We start from the raw sequence: 23,018 nt of genomic DNA, 5'->3' as shown, positions 1-23,018 counted from the left end.
CAAGACTCAACTATAAATACTGGTGCTTATCTAGGATCCTTCATTCTGTGAATGAATGAATGAATGAACGAATGAGTGAATTAACAAATGCACGAATGCATGAATGAAGGATTAACTGATTAAAGACAGAGAGCAGCAGTCAGTCCTCCGTCTCTTACGTTAGGAAGCTGAGAGTCTGGTCTGTCCTTTCTGTCGGGTCGTAGTTCCTGTTCTGTTATCAGTCGCCTTCTTTGGTTCCGTCACACCTGAGAAAAACACAAAATCAGACTCATGTCAGCGCTCTGCTGTTAGCATGAGGCCCTGCTGTTAGCATGAGGCCCTGCTGTTAGCATGAGGCTCTAATGTTAGCAGGAGGCTCTGCTGTTAGCATGAGGCCCTGCTGTTAGCATGAGGCTCTAATGTTAGCAGGAGGCTCTGCTGTTAGCATGAGGCCCTGCTGTTAGCATGAGGCTCTAATGTTAGCAGGAGGCTCTGCTGTTAGCATGAGGCTCTGCTGTTAGCATGAGGCCCTGCTGTTAGCATGAGGCTCTGCTGTTAGCAGGAGGCTCTGCTGTTAGCATGAGGCTCTGCTGTTAGCATGAGGCTCTGCTGTAAGCATGACGCTCTGCTGTTAGCATGAGGCCCTGCTGTTAGCATGAGGCTCTAATGTTAGCAGGAGGCTCTGCTGTTAGCATGAGGCCCTGCTGTTAGCATGAGGCTCTAATGTTAGCAGGAGGCTCTGCTGTTAGCATGAGGCTCTGCTGTTAGCATGAGGCCCTGCTGTTAGCATGAGGCTCTGCTGTTAGCAGGAGGCTCTGCTGTTAGCATGAGGCTCTGCTGTTAGCATGAGGCTCTGCTGTAAGCATGACGCTCTGCTGTTAGCATGAGGCCCTGCTGTTAGCATGACGCTCTGCTGTTAGCATGACGCTCTGCTGTTAGCATGAGGCTCTGCTGTAAGCATGACGCTCTGCTGTTAGCAGGAGGCCCTGCTGTTAGCATGAGGCTCTGCTGTTAGCATGAGGCCCTGCTGTTAGCATGAGGCTCTGCTGTTAGCATGAGGCTCTGCTGTTGGCATGACGCTCTGCTGTTAGCAGGAGGCCCTGCTGTTAGCATGAGGCTCTGCTGTTAGCATGAGGCTCTGCTGTTGGCATGACGCTCTGCTGTTAGCAGGAGGCCCTGCTGTTAGCATGAGGCTCTGCTGTTAGCATGAGGCTCTGCTGTTAGCATGACGCTCTGCTGTTAGCAGGAGGCCCTGCTGTTAGCATGAGGCTCTGCTGTTAGCATGAGGCTCTGCTGTAAGCATGACGCTCTGCTGTTAGCAGGAGGCCCTGCTGTTAGCATGAGGCTCTGCTGTTAGCATGAGGCCCTGCTGTAAGCATGACGCTCTGCTGTTAGCAGGAGGCCCTGCTGTTAGCATGAGGCTCTGCTGTTAGCAGGAGGCCCTGCTGTTAGCATGAGGCTCTGCTGTTGGCATGAGGCTCTGCTGTTAGCATGACGCTCTGCTGTTAGCAGGAGGCCCTGCTGTTAGCATGAGGCCCTGCTGTTAGCATGAGGCCCTGCTGTAAGCATGACGCTCTGCTGTTAGCAGGAGGCCCTGCTGTAAGCATGACGCTCTGCTGTTAGCAGGAGGCCCTGCTGTTAGCATGAGGCTCTGCTGTTAGCATGAGGCCCTGCTGTAAGCATGACGCTCTGCTGTTAGCAGGAGGCCCTGCTGTTAGCATGAGGCTCTGCTGTTAGCAGGAGGCCCTGCTGTTAGCATGAGGCTCTGCTGTTGGCATGAGGCTCTGCTGTTAGCATGACGCTCTGCTGTTAGCAGGAGGCCCTGCTGTTGGCATGAGGCTCTGCTGTTGGCATGAGGCTCTGCTGTTAGCATGACGCTCTGCTGTTAGCAGGAGGCCCTGCTGTTAGCATGAGGCTCTGCTGTTAGCATGACGCTCTGCTGTTAGCAGGAGGCTCTGCTGTTAGCAGGAGGCTCTGCTGTTAGCATGACGCTCTGCTGTTAGCATGACGCTCTACTGTTAGCATGAGGCCCTGCTGTTGGCATGAGGCTCTGCTGTTAGCATGACGCTCTGCTGTTGGCATGAGGCTCTGCTGTTGGCATGAGGCTCTGCTGTTAGCATGACGCTCTGCTGTTAGCAGGAGGCCCTGCTGTTAGCATGAGGCTCTGCTGTTAGCATGAGGCCCTGCTGTTAGCATGACGCTCTGCTGTTAGCATGAGGCCCTGCTGTTAGCATGACGCTCTGCTGTTAGCAGGAGGCTCTGCTGTTAGCATGACGCTCTGCTGTTAGCATGAGGCTCTGCTGTTAGCAGGAAGCTCTGCTGTTAGCATGAGGCTCTGCTGTTAGCATGACGCTCTGCTGTTAGCAGGAGGCTCTGCTGTTAGCAGGAGGCTCTGCTGTTAGCATGACGCTCTGCTGTTAGCATGACGCTCTGCTGTTAGCAGGAGGCTCTGCTGTTAGCATGAGGCTCTGCTGTTAGCATGACGCTCTGCTGTTAGCAGGAGGCTCTGCTGTTAGCAGGAGGTCCTGCTGTTAGCAGGAGGCTCGCTGTTAGCATGACACCCTGCTGTTAGCAGGAGGCTCTGCTGTTAGCATGAGGCTCTGCTGTTAGCATGACACCCTGCTGTTAGCAGGAGGCTCTGCTGTTAGCATGACACCCTGCTGTTAGCAGGAGGCTCTGCTGTTAGCATGAGGCTCTGCTGTTAGCATGACACCCTGCTGTTAGCAGCAGGCTCTGCTGTTAGCAGGAGGCTCTGCTGTTAGCAGGAGGCTCTGCTGTTAGCATGACGCTCTGCTGTTAGCATGACGCCCTGCTGTTAGCATGAGGCTCTGCTGTTAGCAGGAGGCTCTGCTGTTAGCAGGAGGCCCTGCTGTTAGCATGACGCTCTGCTGTTAGCAGGAGGCTCTGCTGTTAGCATGACACCCTGCTGTTAGCATGAGGCTCTGCTGTTAGCAGGAGGCTCTGCTGTTAGCATGACGCCCTGCTGTTAGCAGCAGGCTCTGCTGTTAGCAGGAGGCTCTGCTGTTAGCATGACGCCCTGCTGTTAGCAGGAGGCTCTGCTGTTAGCAGGAGGCTCTGCGGCTAGCAGGAGGCTCTGCTGTTAGGATGACGCCCTGCTGTTAGCAGGAGGCTCTGCTGTTAGCAGGAGGCTCTGCTGTTAGCTAAAGCTTAGCATGAATAAATCAGTGAAACCAATGAATCATTTGTTCTACTAAGTCAGTATTTAGCTAAAGCCAGAAACGTTTAAATATTTAGTCAAACATTTATTTCTAGGTGACATTAGAAAAACAGGAGTTAAAAGAGGTTCAGATTAATAATCAGCTGTCATGAAATACTAGCCTACATTCACCGTCCTTCACATCAGGTCAGTCTACAGACTGAAGGCAGCTGGATGTTCTAGATGGATCTAGAACGTTCCACAGGGTTGAAGCTGTGAGCTGCAGGTCTGGGTGTTTTACCTCTGGGTGGTCTGGGCAGCCTGCTCCGGGGGTCACACACACAGGCTGGGGTCAGGACGGGTTCAGAGACGGGTTGGACAGGCTGCAGGAAGGCCACAGTGGGGAAAGGCACTGCTGGGATACGGATCATGGAGTCGGACACGGAGCCGGGAACTCCTGCGAGGCTGCTGTCCTTATAGCTGGCAGGTACTCTCCATCGGGGCAGAGGGGACACGTCTCTGGGGGAGGAACCGGGAACACTGAGGGACTCCTGAGGGGTCGACGAGGATTTGGGAAGGAAGCCGAGGATGGAGGAGAAGAAGGAGCAGGATTCTGGGGGGGGGATAGTCCCGATTCCGCTGTCCAACGTCCGCATCTTGCAGCCCAAGCCTGCAGCAGAAGGAGGACAGCTGAAGCGGCTCCGAGTCGGAAAAAGACACGAGCTGAAGAGGAACGAAGCGGCAGCGAAACCCTGGCTGGAGTGAAACTAAAATACATCAGACATGTTTCTGATCAGATAATCAGGAGAGTCTGATCTATACAGCTGGATCTATAGAGCTGGATCGATAGAGCTGGATCTATAGAGCTGGTCTATAGAGCTGGATCGATAGAGCTGGATCTATAGAGCTGGTCTATAGAGCTGAATCGATAGAGCTGGATCTATAGAGCTGAATCTACAGAGCTGGTCTATAGAGCTGAAACTATAGAGCTGGAACTATAGAGCTGGATCTACAGAGCTGGTCTATAGAGCTGAATCTATAGAGCTGAATCTATAGAGCTGGATCGATAGAGCTGGATCTATAGAGCTGAAACTATAGAGCTGGATCTATAGAGCTGGATCTATACAGCTGGATCGATAGAGCTGGATCTATAGAGCTGGATCTATAGAGCTGGATCTATAGAGCTGGATCGATAGAGCTGGATCTATAGAGCTGGATCTATAGAGCTGAAACTATAGAGCTGGATCTATAGAGCTGAAACTATACAGCTGGATCTATAGAGCTGGATCTATACAGCTGAATCGATAGAGCTGGATCTATAGAGCTGAATCTACAGAGCTGGTCTATAGAGCTGAAACTATAGAGCTGGAACTATAGAGCTGGATCTACAGAGCTGGTCTATAGAGCTGAAACTATAGAGCTGGAACTATAGAGCTGGATCTACAGAGCTGAATCTATACAGCTGAATCTATAGAGCTGGGTCTATAGAGCTGTATCTATAGAGCTGAAACTATACAGCTGGATCTATAGAGCTGAATCTATAGAGCTGGAACTATAGAGCTGAATCTACAGAGCTGAAACTATACAGCTGGATCTATAGAGCTGAATCTATAGAGCTGGGTCTATAGAGCTGGATCTATAGAGCTGAAACTATACAGCTGGATCTATAGAGCTGAATCTATAGAGCTGAATCGATAGAGCTGGATCTATAGAGCTGGATCTATAGAGCTGGATCTATAGAGCTGAATCTACAGAGCTGGTCTATAGAGCTGAAACTATAGAGCTGGAACTATAGAGCTGGATCTACAGAGCTGGTCTATAGAGCTGAAACTATAGAGCTGGGTCTATAGAGCTGGATCTATAGAGCTGAATCTATACAGCTGAATCTATAGAGCTGGGTCTATAGAGCTGTATCTATAGAGCTGAAACTATACAGCTGGATCTATAGAGCTGAATCTATAGAGCTGGAACTATAGAGCTGAATCTACAGAGCTGAAACTATACAGCTGGATCTATAGAGCTGGATCTATAGAGCTGAAACTATAGAGCTGGAACTATAGAGCTGGATCTATAGAGCTGGTCTATAGAGCTGGTCTATAGAGCTGTAACTATAGAGCTGGAACTATAGAGCTGGAACTATAGAGCTGGATCTATAGAGCTGGTCTATAGAGCTGGATCTATAGAGCTGGTCCATCGAGCTGGAACTATAGAGCTGGATCTATAGAGCTGGTCTATAGAGCTGGATCTATAGAGCTGGATCTATAGAGCTGGTCCATAGAGCTGGAACTATAGAGCTGGATCTACAGAGCTGGTCTATAGAGCTGGTCTATAGAGCTGTAACTATAGAGCTGGAACTATAGAGCTGAATCTATATAGCTGGTCTATAGAGCTGGTCTATAGAGCTGGTCTATAGAGCTGGGTCTATAGAGCTGAAACTATAGAGCTGGATCTATAGAGCTGAAACTATACAGCTGGATCTATAGAGCTGGATCTATAGAGCTGGTCTATAGAGCTGGATCTATAGAGCTGGATCTATAGAGCTGAAACTATAGAGCTGGATCTATAGAGCTGGATCTATAGAGCTGAAACTATACAGCTGGATCTATAGAGCTGGATCTATAGAGCTGGTCTATAGAGCTGGATCTATAGAGCTGGTCTATAGAGCTGTAACTATAGAGCTGGAACTATAGAGCTGGATCTATAGAGCTGGTCTATAGAGCTGGATCTATAGAGCTGGTCCATAGAGCTGGAACTATAGAGCTGGATCTATAGAGCTGGTCTATAGAGCTGTAACTATAGAGCTGGAACTATAGAGCTGGATCTATAGAGCTGGTCTATAGAGCTGGTCTATAGAGCTGGATCTATAGAGCTGGTCCATAGAGCTGGAACTATAGAGCTGGATCTATAGAGCTGGTCTATAGAGCTGGTCTATAGAGCTGGTCTATAGAGCTGTAACTATAGAGCTGGAACTATAGAGCTGAATCTATAGAGCTGGGTCTATAGAGCTGAAACTATAGAGCTGAATCTACAGAGCTGGGTCTATAGAGCTGTAACTATAGAGCTGGAACTATAGAGCTGAATCTATATAGCTGGTCTATAGAGCTGAATCTATATAGCTGGATCTATAGAGCTGGATCGATAGAGCTGGATCTATAGAGCTGGAACTATAGAGCTGGTCTGTAGAGCTGTAACTATAGAGCTGGATCTATAGAGCTGGTCTATAGAGCTGGATCTATAGAGCTGAATCTATATAGCTGGATCTATAGAGCTGGATCGATAGAGCTGTAACTATAGAGCTGGATCTATAGAGCTGGAACTATAGAGCTGGATCTATAGAGCTGGAACTATAGAGCTGGATCTATAGAGCTGGAACTATAGAGCTGGTCTGTAGAGCTGTAACTATAGAGCTGGATCTATAGAGCTGGTCTATAGAGCTTGATCTATAGAGCTGAATCTATAGAGCTGGATCTATAGAGCTATATCGATAGAGCTGTATCTATAGAAGTTGATCTATATAGCTGTATCTATGGAACTGGACCTATAGAACTGGATGTATAGAGCTGGTCTATAGAGCTGGATCTATAGAATGAATCTATAGAGCAGCCTCACTTTGTAAAAGTGATTTCTTTAATGGTAGAGATGGCATAAAAGAAGTCAGTGTGAAAATATGAATAGATCCGCTCTGCAGTATGAACTCCTGCTGCTTTCTATCTGCTGATCTGCAGCAGGATCCTTGGTCTCTTAGTTCCACTCCTCCAAAGTCAAACGTTGCAACATCTTTACGGTTAAACCACAAAATAAAATACCAAAATGAAGCGATTCTATGTTGTATAGAGCTAAGCAGCTCTGAGGCATTGCTGTGTTTGATGAGGATCATCATGCAGACATAAAATGCACAGAATGAGGAAGCATGCGGTGAGAAGATCAATCTCTATCTGAATGGAGAGAAAAGAACCAGAACTTTTCAGTCAGCTGTAACTCTCCCTATGATGCTTCATACTTTGATCTTTTTGACTTTATGCAGCTGATTTTTAAGAAAAAATAAAAACCAAAGCAGGTGGCAGGAAGAAGCTTCCATGTGGTTCCCAGAGGCTGAGGTTTAAACTGGCACACGTCAGTTTCCAGGTTTCTAAAGGGCCGAGTTCTCTTCACTGATTGGTTAGAATCACATCAGACCAATAAAAGCTGCCGGATCGCAGGAAACCATAAACGGTAGTTTGATCCGCAGGAGCAGAATCAGCTGATTGGTTCCAACAAGCCTCCATCATGGATGGTGAGGTTGGTCTCTCTGCAGAGCCATTAGATTACGCAATCCAAGATTACCACCCGATTATTCTCTGTAAAACCAAGATGGCTGCAGGACCGCGGTTAGCGAAGCTGCAGGACAGAGGAGACCAAAGCTGACATGTTGGATCATGATGGGTAGAACCACAGCAGGAGTTCTGCTCCGTAGACCTACGGATTCTAGAGTCTAACAGGAGTCCAACCAACAATAATCCCAAACAGCAGAGATGGATCAATGCGCTGCAGTGGCCTAGTCAAAGTATCTGCTGGGTCATGTTCAGTTTCTCTGATGATAGCCTCGTATTTGGGACTGAATGATGACGGAGTGGGAACTTTATCCTGGTTCCAAACTCTGATCCAAACTGGTTCTGGACCAGAGGAACCCTAACCACTGGGATTAGACTAAAGGGAGCAGGAAGGAACTGTTCTAAAGACTAGTTACCCTGGTTAAGGAATAATCTGGTTAGGGGGTTAGTTAATCTGGTTAAGGGGTTGGTTAATCTGGTTAAGGGTTAGTTAATCTGGTTAAGGGGTTGGTTAATCTGGTTAAGGGTTGGTTAATCTGGTTAAGGGGTTGGTTAATCTGGTTAAGGGTTAGTTAATCTGGTTAAGGGGTTGGTTAATCTGGTTAAGGGTTGGTTAATCTGGTTAAGGGTTAGTTAATCTGGTTAAGGGTTGGTTAATCTGGTTAAGGGGTTGGTTAATCTGGTTAAGGGTTAGTTAATCTGGTTAGGGGGTTAGTTAATCTGGTTAAGGGGTTGGTTAATCTGGTTAAGGGTTGGTTAATCTGGTTAAGGGTTAGTTAATCTGGTTAAGGGGTTGGTTAATCTGGTTAAGGGTTAGTTAATCTGGTTAAGGGGTAGTTAATCTGGTTAAGGGGTTGGTTAATCTGGTTAAGGGTTGGTTAATCTGGTTAAGGGTTAGTTACTCTGGTTAAGGGTTGGTTAATCTGGTTAAGGGGTTGGTTAATCTGGTTAAGGGTTAGTTAATCTGGTTAAGGGTTAGTTAATCTGGTTAAGGGGTTGGTTAATCTGGTTAAGGGTTGGTTAATCTGGTTACGGGGTTGGTTAATCTGGTTAAGGGTTAGTTAATCTGATTAAGGGTTGGTTAATCTGGTTAAGGGGTTAGTTAATCTGGTTAAGGGTTAGTTAATCTGGTTAAGGGTTAGTTAATCTGGTTAAGGGGTTGGTTAATCTGGTTAAGGGTTGGTTAATCTGGTTAAGGGTTAGTTAATCTGGTTAAGGGGTTGGTTAATCTGGTTAAGGGTTGGTTAATCTGGTTACGGGGTTGGTTAATCTGGTTAAGGGTTAGTTAATCTGATTAAGGGTTGGTTAATCTGGTTAAGGGGTTAGTTAATCTGGTTAAGGGTTAGTTAATCTGGTTAAGGGTTAGTTAATCTGGTTAAGGGGTTGGTTAATCTGGTTAAGGGTTGGTTAATCTGGTTACGGGGTTGGTTAATCTGGTTAAGGGTTAGTTAATCTGATTAAGGGTTGGTTAATCTGGTTAAGGGGTTGGTTAATCTGGTTAAGGGTTAGTTAATCTGGTTAAGGGTTGGTTAATCTGTTTAAGGGATTGGTTAATCTGGTTAAGGGATTTTAATCTATCTAAAATTAGTGTTGTCGGCCTCGGCAGATGGCCGCTCACACTGAGCCTGGTTCTGCTGGAGGTTTCTTCCTGTTAAAAGGGAGTTTTTCCTCTCCACTGTCGCTACAAGCATGCTTAGTGTGGGGGATTGTATTTGAGTCAATGAGTCAATGCAATCAACTGGTTTTCCTTAGATAGAAAACTTTGTATCAATTTGACTGTATGATCTGGTTGAACTGGAAAGTGCCTTGAGATGACATGTGTTGTGAATTTGGTGCTATATAAATAAACTGAATTGAATTGAATTGTTGCTTCGGTGTGTAAGTTTGCCTAAACAATGTGGGACTCTGTAATTTTCTCTGGTCCCCTCCCTGATCTGACCAGTGATGACATGTTTAGCCGCATGTCGTCATTCAACCGCTGGTTGTCTAGGTGGTGCCCTGAAAACAACGTGGGCTACATTAATAATTGGCAATCCTTTTGGGGAAAGCCTGGTCTGATTCGGAGAGACGGCATCCATCCCACTTTGGATGGTGCAGCTCTTCTTTCTAGGAATCTGGCCACATTTATTAGTCCTCCAAAACCCTGACCCCCCAGGGTGCAGACCAGGAAGCAGAGTCCTAGTTTAACAGACCTCTCTGCAGCTTCTCTACTGTTACCCACTCTTTACTCCATCCAGACAGTGTCTTGCCCACGACCAAAATCTAATAAATTAGTAAATATTCCCAAAGGAGTAAATCATGATAATCTAATTAAAATCAAAATAACTCCAATTGGTGAAAAAGTTAAAACAATTAAATGCGGTCTGTTTAACATAAGATCTCTTTCCTCTAAAAGTCTACTAGTTAATGACTTGATTTGTGATAATCACATTGACTTGTTTTGCCTTACAGAAACCTGGCTGCAGCAAGAGGATTATGTGAGCATAAATGAGGCAACTCCTTCAAGCTATTTACATTTTCACATACCCAGAAGTTCTGGGCGAGGAGGAGGAGTAGCAACAATCTTCCAGTCTGACTTACTGATTACTCCCAAAACAGTTAATACCTACAACTCTTTGAACATTTAACCCTTAATTTGCCTGATCCAAATTTCAAGGCAAGAAAACCTCTTCTTTTTGTAACTTTGTATCGTCCACCAGGTCCTTACTCTGAATTTTTAGATGAGTTTTCAGAGTTCCTTTCTGATTTGGCATTAAATACTGACAGCTTCATCATAGTGGGAGATTTTAACATCCATGCTGACATTGAAGGCGATAGCTTAAGAGCAGCCTTTAATGCTATCTTAGACACTATTGGCTTTGTTCAAAATGTGAATAGTCCCACACATTCTCATCTTCATACTTTGGATCTTGTGCCGAAATACGGCATAGAATGTGAAGAAATAACAGTATTTCCTCACAACCCTGTCCTCTCTGACCACTTTCTAATAACCTTAAAGGAATAGTACACCCAAAACATGATTAGCCTTCATTTTCTACTCACCCCCATGCTGAACAACACTCTGGAGTACTTTTTTGATATCTCAAATGCATCTGGAGATCTGGGAGGCTTCTTGCTGTCTGCTGACATTCAAATAATGGAGGTCTATGGCGCCCGAGGCAGCAAGGTCCATAAAATGAATATTGACACGTTTTTTGTGGACTTTTATGGACCTTTCTGTCTCGGGCGCCATAGACCTCCATTATTTGAATGTCAGCAGACAGCAAGAAGCCTCCCAGATCTCCAGATGCATTTGAGATATCAAAAAAGTACTCCAGAGTGTTGTTCAGCATGGGGGTGAGTAGAAAATGAAGGCTAATCATGTTTTGGGTGTACTATTCCTTTAAGGAGGTATTCCCTTTGATCTCCTCCTCCATTCTAGATGTGATTAATCTATCTCTGTTACAGGGATATGTACCTAAAGCTTTTAAGGTTGCTGGAATTAAACCTCTGCTTAAGAAACCGTCTCTTGACCCAGATGACTTGGTCAATTATAGACCTATATCCAATCTTCCTTTCTTATCCAAAATTCTTGAGAAAGTAGTTGCCAAACAAGTGTGCGATCACTTCCACCATAATGAACTTTTTGAAGAGTTTCAGTCTGGCTTTGGAGCTCATCATAGCACTGAAACAGCTCTGGTGAAAGTCACTAATGATATTCTCATGGCCTCAGATAATGGACTTGTATCTGTGCTCGTCCTGTTGGATCTCAGTGCTGCATTTGATACAGTTGATCAGAATATTCTTTTAGAAAGACTTGAATATTTTCCGAAGGGTTTCTAAAATGTTTGGACCAAATTATTTTTTAACACTTTATCTTTTCTTTCTCATGATTAACTTTTCTTTGTTTCCTTTCTTTTCTTTCTTAACCTTGTCGCCTCTCTGCGGCAGTTCAGAACACGTGTCTCATTCAGAAGGCACTAACAGGTGGATGTGTGACGATGGAGGAGAAAGCAGGAGGAGAAGGTTCCATGTCTGACTGATGGAGGCCTGCTGAGGAGGAATCCAGATGTTTTTGGTTTAGATGTTGGAGCAAATCAAATGAAATCACTGATGTCATGAAGAAGCAGCACAAACTGACAGAACTCGGCATTTTTCAGTTTGTTTGACTAGTTTTAGTGTTTTCACTGTTAGACGTCATGACTTACACACGTCTGTCATGTTTGGTCTTCACTTCTGTCTGCAAACTGTAAAATGGTAAAAGCACAGACACCAGCTTAATGCCACTGACCACCGGCTAAAGGCCGGCCATCATCAGGGGCCCGCACTGCGGCAGGTACCAGCAGGGAACACGGGTCCTGACCTATCGCCCCCTCCTGGCTGGGGCTCCTCACTGCGGATCCATTCTCACCATCAGGTCTGCGGCTCGGCATCTGCATGGTCAGAGAAATCAGATGATTAGTTAGCATAAAGTCCTGTTAGCTGCATCTGCTCCTCAAACTGCAGAGCTGCTATAGCAGGGACCCGGGGCCACGGACCCGGGGCCACTGACCCGGGGCCACTGAAGAGCTGCTATAGCAGGGACCCGGGGCCACGGACCCGGGGCCACTGACCCGGGGCCACTGAAGAGCTGCTATAGCAGGGACCCGGGGCCACTGCAGAGCTGCTATAGCAGGGACCCGGGGCCACGGATCCGGGGCCACTGCAGAGCTGCTATAGCAGGGACCCGGGGCCGCTGCAGAGCTGCTATAGCAGGGACCCGGGGCCGCTGCAGAGCTGCTATAGCAGGGACCCGGGGCCGCTGCAGAGCTGCTATAGCAGGGACCCGGGGCCGCTGCAGAGCTGCTATAGCAGGGACCCGGGGCCGCTGCAGAGCTGCTATGGCACGGACCCGGGGCCGCTGCAGAGCTGCTATGGCACGGACCCGGGGCCGCTGCAGAGCTGCTATAGCAGGGACCCGGGGCCACTGCAGAGCTGCTATAGCAGGGACCCGGGGCCGCTGCAGAGCTGCTATGGCACGGACCCGGGGCCGCTGCAGAGCTGCTATAGCAGGGACCCGGGGCCGCTGCAGAGCTGCTATAGCAGGGACCCGGGGCCACTGAAGAGCTGCTATAGCACGGACCCGGGGCCACTGCAGAGCTGCTATGGCACGGACCCGGGGCCACTGCAGAGCTGCTATGGCACGGACCCGGGGCCGCTGCAGAGCTGCTATAGCAGGGACCCGGGGCCGCTGCAGAGCTGCTATGGCACGGACCCGGGGCCGCTGCAGAGCTGCTATAGCAGGGACCCGGGGCCGCTGCAGAGCTGCTATGGCACGGACCCGGGGCCACTGCAGAGCTGCTATAGCAGGGACCCGGGGCCGCTGCAGAGCTGCTATAGCAGGGACCCGGGGCCGCTGCAGAGCTGCTATAGCAGGGACCCGGGGCCGCTGCAGAGCTGCTATAGCAGGGACCCGGGGCCGCTGCAGAGCTGCTATAGCAGGGACCCGGGGCCGCTGCAGAGCTGCTATAGCAGGGACCCGGGGCCGCTGCAGAGCTGCTATGGCACGGACCCGGGGCCGCTGCAGAGCTGCTATAGCAGGGACCCGGGGCCGCTGCAGAGCTGCTATAGCAGGGACCCGGGGCCGCTGCAGAGCTGCTATAGCAGGGACCCGGGGCCACTGCAGAGCTGCTATAGCACGGACCCGGGGCCGCTGCAGAGCTGCTATAGCACGGACCCGGGGCCGCTGCAGAGCTGCTATAGCAGGGACCCGGGGCCACTGCAGAGCTGCTATAGCAGGGACCCGGGGCCACTGCAGAGCTGCTATAGCAGGGACCCGGGGCCGCTGCAGAGCTGCTATAGCAGGGACCCGGGGCCGCTGCAGAGCTGCTATAGCAGGGACCCGGGGCCACTGCAGAGCTGCTATAGCACGGACCCGGGGCCACTGCAGAGCTGCTATGGCACGGACCCGGGGCCGCTGCAGAGCTGCTATAGCAGGGACCCGGGGCCACTGCAGAGCTGCTATGGCACGGACCCGGGGCCGCTGCAGAGCTGCTATAGCAGGGACCCGGGGCCGCTGCAGAGCTGCTATGGCACGGACCCGGGGCCACTGCAGAGCTGCTATAGCAGGGACCCGGGGGCCGCTGCAGAGCTGCTATGGCACGGACCCGGGGCCGCTGCAGAGCTGCTATAGCAGGGACCCGGGGCCGCTGCAGAGCTGCTATGGCACGGACCCGGGGCCGCTGCAGAGCTGCTATAGCAGGGACCCGGGGCCGCTGCAGAGCTGCTATGGCACGGACCCGGGGCCACTGCAGAGCTGCTATAGCAGGGACCCGGGGCCGCTGCAGAGCTGCTATGGCACGGACCCGGGGCCGCTGCAGAGCTGCTATAGCAGGGACCCGGGGCCGCTGCAGAGCTGCTATAGCAGGGACCCGGGGCCACTGAAGAGCTGCTATAGCACGGACCCGGGGCCACTGCAGAGCTGCTATGGCACGGACCCGGGGCCGCTGCAGAGCTGCTATAGCAGGGACCCGGGGCCGCTGCAGAGCTGCTATAGCAGGGACCCGGGGCCGCTGCAGAGCTGCTATGGCACGGACCCGGGGCCGCTGCAGAGCTGCTATAGCAGGGACCCGGGGCCACTGAAGAGCTGCTATAGCACGGACCCGGGGCCGCTGCAGAGCTGCTATAGCAGGGACCCGGGGCCGCTGCAGAGCTGCTATAGCAGGGACCCGGGGCCGCTGCAGAGCTGCTATAGCAGGGACCCGGGGCCGCTGCAGAGCTGCTATGGCACGGACCCGGGGCCGCTGCAGAGCTGCTATAGCAGGGACCCGGGGCCACTGAAGAGCTGCTATAGCACGGACCCGGGGCCGCTGCAGAGCTGCTATAGCAGGGACCCGGGGCCGCTGCAGAGCTGCTATAGCACGGACCCGGGGCCGCTGCAGAGCTGCTATAGCAGGGACCCGGGGCCACTGCAGAGCTGCTATAGCAGGGACCCGGGGCCACTGCAGAGCTGCTATAGCAGGGACCCGGGGCCACTGCAGAGCTGCTATAGCAGGGACCCGGGGCCGCTGCAGAGCTGCTATGGCACGGACCCGGGGCCGCTGCAGAGCTGCTATAGCAGGGACCCGGGGCCACTGCAGAGCTGCTATAGCAGGGACCCGGGGCCACTGCAGAGCTGCTATAGCACGGACCCGGGGCCGCTGCAGAGCTGCTATGGCACGGACCCGGGGCCGCTGCAGAGCTGCTATAGCAGGGACCCGGGGCCACTGCAGAGCTGCTATAGCAGGGACCCGGGGCCACTGCAGAGCTGCTATAGCAGGGACCCGGGGCCACTGCAGAGCTGCTATAGCAGGGACCCGGGGCCGCTGCAGAGCTGCTATAGCAGGGACCCGGGGCCGCTGCAGAGCTGCTATAGCAGGGACCCGGGGCCGCTGCAGAGCTGCTATAGCAGGGACCCGGGGCCAGCTGCAGAGCTGCTATAGCAGGGACCCGGGGCCACTGCAGAGCTGCTATAGCAGGGACCCGGGGCCACTGCAGAGCTGAGCTGCTATAGCAGGGACCCGGGGCCGCTGCAGAGCTGCTATAGCAGGGACCCGGGGCCACTGCAGAGCTGCTATAGCAGGGACCCGGGGCCGCTGCAGAGCTGCTATAGCAGGGACCCGGGGCCACTGCAGAGCTGCTATAGCAGGGACCCGGGGCCACTGCAGTGCTGCTATGGCACGGACCCGGGGCCGCTGCAGAGCTGCTATAGCAGGGACCCGGGGCCGCTGCAGAGCTGCTATAGCAGGGACCCGGGGCCGCTGCAGTGCTGCTATGGCACGGACCCCGGGGCCGCTGCAGAGCTGCTATAGCACGGACCCGGGGCCGCTGCAGTGCTGCTATAGCAGGGACCCGGGGCCGCTGCAGTGCTGCTATAGCACGGACCCGGGGCCGCTGCAGTGCTGCTATAGCAGGGACCCGGGGCCACTGCAGAGCTGCTATAGCAGGGACCCGGGGCCGCTGCAGAGCTGCTATGGCACGGACCCCGGGGCCGCTGCAGAGCTGCTATAGCAGGGACCCGGGGCCGCTGCAGAGCTGCTATGGCACGGACCCGGGGCCGCTGCAGTGCTGCTATAGCAGGGACCCGGGGCCGCTGCAGAGCTGCTATGGCACGGACCCGGGGCCGCTGCAGAGCTGCTATGGCAGGGACCCGGGGCCGCTGCAGAGCTGCTATAGCAGGGACCCGGGGCCGCTGCAGAGCTGCTATAGCAGGGACCCGGGGCCGCTGCAGAGCTGCTATAGCAGGGACCCGGGGCCGCTGCAGAGCTGCTATAGCAGGGACCCGGGGCCACTGCAGAGCTGCTATGGCACGGACCCGGGGCCGCTGCAGAGCTGCTATAGCAGGGACCCGGGGCCGCTGCAGAGCTGCTATAGCACGGACCCGGGGCCGCTGCAGTGCTGCTATAGCAGGGACCCGGGGCCGCTGCAGAGCTGCTATGGCACGGACCCGGGGCCGCTGCAGAGCTGCTATAGCAGGGACCCGGGGCCGCTGCAGAGCTGCTATAGCAGGGACCCGGGGCCGCTGCAGAGCTGCTATAGCAGGGACCCGGGGCCGCTGCAGAGCTGCTATAGCAGGGACCCGGGGCCACTGCAGAGCTGCTATGGCACGGACCCGGGGCCACTGAAGAGCTGCTATAGCAGGGACCCGGGGCCGCTGCAGAGCTGCTATAGCAGGGACCCGGGGCCGCTGCAGAGCTGCTATAGCACGGACCCGGGGCCGCTGCAGAGCTGCTATAGCAGGGACCCGGGGCCGCTGCAGAGCTGCTATAGCACGGACCCGGGGCCACTGAAGAGCTGCTATAGCAGGGACCCGGGGCCGCTGCAGAGCTGCTATAGCAGGGACCCGGGGCCGCTGCAGAGCTGCTATAGCAGGGACCCGGGGCCACTGCAGAGCTGCTATGGCAGGGACCCAGGGCCACTGAAGAGCTGCTATAGCAGGGACCCGGGGCCGCTGCAGAGCTGCTATAGCAGGGACCCGGGGCCGCTGCAGAGCTGCTATAGCAGGGACCCGGGGCCACTGCAGAGCTGCTATAGCAGGGACCCGGGGCCGCTGCAGAGCTGCTATAGCACGGACCCGGGGCCGCTGCAGAGCTGCTATAGCAGGGACCCGGGGCCACTGCAGAGCTGCTATAGCAGGGACCCGGGGCCGCTGCAGAGCTGCTATGGCAGGGACCCGGGGCCACTGCAGAGCTGCTATAGCAGGGACCCGGGGCCGCTGCAGAGCTGCTATAGCAGGGACCCGGGGCCGCTGCAGAGCTGCTATAGCAGGGACCCGGGGCCGCTGCAGAGCTGCTATAGCACGGACCCGGGGCCGCTGCAGTGCTGCTATAGCAGGGACCCGGGGCCGCTGCAGAGCTGCTATGGCACGGACCCGGGGCCGCTGCAGAGCTGCTATAGCAGGGACCCGGGGCCGCTGCAGAGCTGCTATGGCACGGACCCGGGGCCCATGGAGGCTGGACTTGGACACCCACAATCTTACAGAAAGTAGCGCTGAGATCTAAACCAGTTCCTCCATTTCACACATTCCAGAAACAGTCTGTAATTCTTTCCTAACAGCGTCGGGTTTTATTTCAGCGTTAACAGAATAATAAGGCTTCGTCTATAAAGACTCAAACTCACTGCGGATTCAGACGTTAGAACTGAGAAAGCTTCCTGGATGGGAAGAGAAACGTCTTAAAACCTTGGAAACCAAGTCCAGCGGATGTTTCTTGAATTTTTAAGGAAGGGGTACCAAAATAATCATTTTAAAAATCATTATCAATTATGAAACAAGAAACGTTGCTTTAATTGCTTTATCCAAATTGTGTAAATAATAATCATATGTTTTAATGAGACTCTTTGTTGGATTAATTTCCCAGGATTGAGGATTAAGCTCAGATTTAACCCTGCAGTTCGAGGTCAGAGGTCAGATGCTACAGGCACCAGTTGAAATGTTAACAATGATGATATAATAAATACATACAAATAATAATTAATAATTATAACAGTTTTTATAAAAATAACATCATTATAATTTTTGATCATTATTAATTAATGAGGGCGGGACTTCCAGCTGTCACTTTGGAATGTGGGCGTGGTTTCGAGATTTGATGAACTATGACTTCTGATTATTCTAATGATTTGGAATCAATCAACTGATCCTAATCTGGATCTTCTTTCATAATTTCACTGTCTGGATTAAGTTTGAGTTTCTATTTGAGATAAACGAGTCGACAGGAAGCCTTTACCTGAGGATCCCCTATGAGGTGGGCGTGTCCTTGGACCTCACTGAGGGACATTCCTGGGCAGGGCATGGAGATGCATGCCCGGACTGCATCATGTGACTCTCTTATTCCCACAGAGCTGAAAAAATAAAACCATTCATCAACATTTTCCAGTCTAGTTAAGTTGACTGAAGCTGCCAGGACTGGGCCACCAGACGAGGAAGTCTGGGATCTGACGGTTTTCTTCTACCTGGTCCTTAAGCCACCCTGCCCTGAACCTCTGCTTCACTTCAACTGCTTTCCATTGATTTGTTGGACGTTAAACATCTGAATCAGGAGTTTTAAATGTAGGAAAATTCTGGACTGTGTCTTAAGAACCAGTAGTGAGAACAGATTCAGTCACTTCTAGACTCAGAGAATATGCTTTTGTTTTCAGGAACTCTTACCAATCTTTTCCATCACTTTTCCGTCTGTCTTTCTTCTTGTCAGACTTTGCACTTTTTCCTCCCAGCAGAGATGTAATCTTTTGTTCCCGCTTTTCTTTTTTGGCTTCTGGCGGATCCGTCTTTTTGTTGCTTGGAGCAGGAAGCTTACTCTTACGGAATCCAAACCAACTAGCAATGCTAGAGCCTGACTTGGGCTTCACTTCACTAGTTTTCTCATTTTCCTGGGACTTGTGCAAGTTCTCCTCAATCCCAAGCATCACTTTCTCTTCAATGGTGGTTATAGTGCTTTGTCTCTCCGGTTCTTCAGAGACCGGCTCTCCAAAGGCGCTTGAAAACTGTTGCTCGATCTGAAGCCGCCTGGCCTGCTCTCGCTGGAGTTTAAGACTTTGAAGTTTTTCACTGGAGGACCCCAAGTGAGAGGGAACCCTTAACCCTTCTTCAATCAAAAAGTTGTTGAGAAGTGATCTATTCATCGGACAGTGGTAGCTGCTGGAGCAGCTCATACTACCTGGAAGGACGTCTCCAAGAGAATTGAGGGAGCTCCCTGAATGGGTTTTGATCTGGGTACGTACCTTTCCAGATCTGTTGAAACTCTGCCTGTCAATGTAGCGCGCGCCGAAGCTCTGACTACGAGCCTTAGCTCCATTCATGCCCAGAACTGGCTTTAGAAGAGGTCTGGTAGAAACAGATACGGACCGTTTAAAGAGCCAGCCCTGCTCATCGAATCCCCAGTCTAACATCCCACTAGTGTCAGATCCAACAGGCTGAAGTGGCTCAGAATCCAGGGAGTTACAGCGGGTCTCAATCTTCCTACAAGATGTCTCCCGTTCACCATAGTTATGCATCACATGGGGATCACATCTAAACGTCTGGAGTGTCTGAAGACTGTGTGCTTCATCTTTACTCTGTCCTCCAAAAACCAGAAAGGTAGTCCCGTTATGTCCAGAGATTGCTTCATGAGATCTGGCATTCACAGGAAGAGACCTCTTTACAGCATTGGAAGTGGAGGTCTGGGGATTACCCGGCATCCCATGGTGGAAAACATGAGAGAAAGTAGTGGGCAAGACTTCAGAAAGTTTTGGCTCACTGATGCTCTGTTGGGATCTTTGCAGAATATTCTGATTTGTTGACATACTGGGAGCTCCGTTCCCATTGGGGCATGAGATGATTCTATCGAGCTGAAACGAATCTGAAGGCTCTGATTCTTGAACAGGGACATGAGGGATGTTTGATGGATTGGAGAGGCAGACTGAGCTAGGAATATCTGTCCTTTTTGGGTCTTCATCTGTTTTCATGTTGGATTGTTGAGTTTCTAGAGCAGAACTGACCTCAGGATTTGTCTTAGCCATAGCTGATGATGGCTTGCCAGTGGTTGAACTTTGAATCGGACTTGTCACATTTTTGTCTTTGGTTGCGCACTCTGAGACGGATCTAAGGAGAAGGGAAGTAGTTCGACCCGGTGGTAGGGGTGGAGATGGAGACCTTTGTTCCGATCTCAGCCGATCACAGTCTTGTTCTTGGCGTCTCTGTTTCTGTGGTGAACATGGCAGGTTGTCATAGATGTTCTCTTCAATAGAATCATTGCTAGAGACTCTAGCTGATTGGTTAGTGGGACTCTTTGGGCTATCTTTAATGCCTGGTGACTTAAGAATCTTTGACTGTTTTACAGGAGATGCAAGTGGAGACAGCTGTGGCACACTCTCAAGAGACTTGGAACCTGCTGACACCAAAACATCTTGGTCTTTCTCCATTTGAGCTAATGTGCATTGGCTTGAGGTGTGAGGGTTTGCCCTTTTGGCTGGAACACTGGGAGCTAGCGAGCGTGGGCTTTGCTGCCCTTTGGACCTTTGACCCTTGATAAGCTTCTGATGGAGAGGAGAGTGGGTATGCTTAAGTTGTTCTTGGCCTCCATCTGCACTCTTGCTTCGCAGGATAAACGCCTTCCTCGCCGAGTCACAAAAGTGCAGTTTTGGCCTCCTCTGTGGCGATTCTGAGCTGGTCCAGGCCTTGCTTTCCCAGCCGGCTTGGTTTGCCTGGTCTCTGCAGTGAGGCACCTCCATGGAGGAGCTTCGCTGTCTGGCTTCATTCATACAGCTTAGAGCTCTTGTTGCAGAATGCTGAACTAATGAACTGACATCATTTAGCTCTGCTTCTGTTTGTTTGATGGGAAGTCTAGCTTGTTGTCTTTTATTAGAATCAAGTCTGGATTTACGGTCAGTGGACCGTTCTTGGTTGTTATTCCTATCGCTGATCTTCTGGACAGAAAATATTTGCTCATCCAGTGAGTTCTTGTTCATCCCTGCAGACCTTGTAAGGCTATCTGTTGGGCTCACTCCAGGTTTGACTGTGGGTCCCTCTAAATATAGGAAGTTGTCAAAGTCAGGTGAAGGAAAAAGACCAGAATTAGCTGGAATAGATGAGTTTTCTCGCAGAGCTTTTTCGTCAGCCTCTGTGACTATCAGTGTGTCCAAATGAAGATGTTTTTTTGTTGCTCGGTCACCTGATTCTGTTGAACGGGATTTCTCATCTGGATCTTCAATGTCCAGGATGGAAGCCCCTGTATCAGTGCTTACAGGTTTACATATTGGAGGTTTCTTGGAAGGAGAACCTTGTTGGCGTGACTTGACACCAGAAGAGTATATACCCTCGTTTGAGGTCATACAGTCTTTGCAGTGTGATGCTGCAGCTGAGGTTGCCTCTTTGGACTTGTTCATCTGAAGATGCTTTAGGCCTCTCAGAATATGGCCCTCTTTCCATCCCAGGTCAGTTTGCTCAATGAAGACTGAATGATTGCTGGATACTGAGCCTGTACTCATCCGTTTGTCACGGCTGGGGCCACACTGTGGGGACATTAATAAATGTTTAATTGTTCTTTAAGCATAAGGTCAGTGACACGAGATAAAGAGAACCTAAACCGTACCTGTTTGGAGAAACCCCGTCCGTCTGCCCAGGTATGAGACCCGCTGGAGTATTCGCTGCCAGCACTGGACAGAGACAGCTCACTGCTGCTGCCGCTGCCACTACTCCGTGGACACGTTAGGCTCAGCAGGCTGGGCCATCTTCCAGCTGCGATACTTTTGGCCTTTCCGTTTCGTAGGACCTCCTGGAAAAGATTTTAAAACTCAACCACTGGATATATAAATTATGCAAAAACCAAAGTATAAGGGAATAGATACACATGCAGAAGGTTGAACAATGACCCTCATTCCAATCACAAATGATCACAATAGGTTCCTCTAACAAGTTACCCTGCTGCCCTCTGCTGGTGCTTCCTGAAACGGCTTGAATAATATATCTGGTAAAGGTTTGATTATGGGGGGATTTTCACCTGATGATGCCTCATCACGCCCACAGAGGATTGTTTGTTTGACTGAATCTTTTGATGCCACCATGTTGAGCTCAGTGCTTCCCCAACTAGGGCACAGAGGAAGACGGTCAGCTGGCAGAACTAGGTCCCATTCTTATGTTTTAAACCAATGTTATGATGTTAATGGCTTTTTGCGTGACTTTTACACTTGTCTTGGTTCACTGTGTGGTGTGGAGGCTGCAGCGCCTCAGACTGGAAGAAGGTGAGAACAGCAGAGAGGATCATGGGGGCTCCCCTTCCATCCATTAAAGACATTTCATCCCAGCGCTGCGTGTCCCGTGACATAATCAATGACCCCTCACCCCCCCACCATGGACTGTTCTACCTGCTGCCCTCTGGGAAGAGGCTTCCCAGCATTCAATGCAGGACCAGCAGGTTCTGCAGCAGCTTCTTCCCCACCGCCATCAGGCTGATGAAACCAAACCAATGTTCAGATCCCTTTAAATAGAATTCAACTCAGTGTTTCTTCTGCATTTTGCACCATATTTATTTACTTATGTATTTTGTACTAAACTGATCCCTCCATATCAATGCCTTTTGTTCATGTCTCTCCTACATTGTTTACATGTGATCACTGCTGCACTTAAATGGAAATGTTCATTTCACTGCTATGCTGCTCTTTTGTATACATCTTGTTGATGGGGTTGCTAGTTCTCTGCGTACTGCCTTAGATAACGCAGCTCCTTTCAAAATGAAAACCGTTAAAAATAGAAAGCTTGCTCCTTGGTTTAATGCAGAGCTGCGTACTTTGAAGCAAAATGCTAGGAAACTGGAGAGAAAATATCGCTCCACAGGCCTGCGAGAGTCCTTCCTAGTCTGGAAAAATGGTTTACTGCTGTATAAGAGGACCCTTTGTAAAGCAAGAGCAGCATACTTCTCCTCATTAATAGAGGAGAATAAGAATAATCCTAGATTTCTTTTTAATACAGTTGCCAAACTCACCCAGAGCCATAGCTCTGTTGAACCGTCCATTCCACCTGCTCTTAGCAGCAATGATTTTATGGGATTCTTTATAAATAAGATTGATCTTATTAAAAATAAGATCATTAGCACTCCTCTATCCGCGATTGGTATGTCTCTGGAGGGGGGGGGGGCAGCATCTGAGGTAGTCATGGAATCTGAACCGGTTTAGACTGCTTTGATCCAGTTGAACTTTCTGAATTAGCAAATTATTGTCTTCATCTAAGCCTTCAACTTGGATGTTAGATCCAGTTCCAACCAGGTTATTTAAGGAGGTATTCCCTTTGATCTCCTCCTCCATTTTAGATGTGATTAATCTATCTCTGTTACAGGGATATGTACCTAAAGCTTTTAAGGTTGCTGTAATTAAACCTCTGCTTAAGAAACCGTCTCTTGACCCAGACGACTTGGTCAATTATAGACCTATATCCAATCTTCCTTTCTGATCTAAAATTCTTGAGAAAGTAGTTGCCAAACAAGTTTGCCATCACTTTGACCATAATTAACTTTTTGAAGAGTTTCAGTCTGGCTTTAGAGCTCATCATAGCACTGAAACAGCTCTGGTGAAAGTCACTAATGATATTCTCATGGCCTCAGATA

At 50.5% G+C, this 23,018-nt stretch overlaps 1 protein-coding gene across 5 annotated transcripts in view; it reads right to left on the bottom strand.

Moving 5' to 3' along the window:
* LOC119772992 (nck-associated protein 5-like) overlaps positions 1-23,018 on the bottom strand; it is a 67,461-nt gene that overhangs the window by 1,993 nt on the left and 42,450 nt on the right. For 3 of the 5 annotated variants that reach the window (XM_038269753.1, XM_038269754.1, XM_038269752.1), the window contains exons 8-13: positions 21,012-21,194; positions 18,092-20,931; positions 17,670-17,784; positions 11,717-11,858; positions 3,438-3,806; positions 159-245 (exon numbers count right to left, since the gene is read on the bottom strand). In XM_038269753.1, coding sequence (XP_038125681.1) covers positions 160-245; positions 3,438-3,806; positions 11,717-11,858; positions 17,670-17,784; positions 18,092-20,931; positions 21,012-21,194 — 3,735 coding nt within the window. In that variant the 3' untranslated portion in view covers position 159. Of the gene's footprint in view, positions 1-158; positions 246-3,437; positions 3,807-11,633; positions 11,859-17,669; positions 17,785-18,091; positions 20,932-21,011; positions 21,195-23,018 lie in introns of those variants that run through there. The other 2 variants (XM_038269755.1, XR_005279327.1) reach the window with 2 other exon arrangements.

Source organism: Cyprinodon tularosa, unplaced genomic scaffold (assembly GCF_016077235.1).
Source record: "Cyprinodon tularosa strain WSP-4 unplaced genomic scaffold, ASM1607723v1 ctg738, whole genome shotgun sequence".
NCBI classification, from domain to species: domain Eukaryota; kingdom Metazoa; phylum Chordata; class Actinopteri; order Cyprinodontiformes; family Cyprinodontidae; genus Cyprinodon; species Cyprinodon tularosa.
Note: the sequence above shows the minus strand (reverse complement) of the source record. Positions and strands in the feature narration are given on the sequence as shown.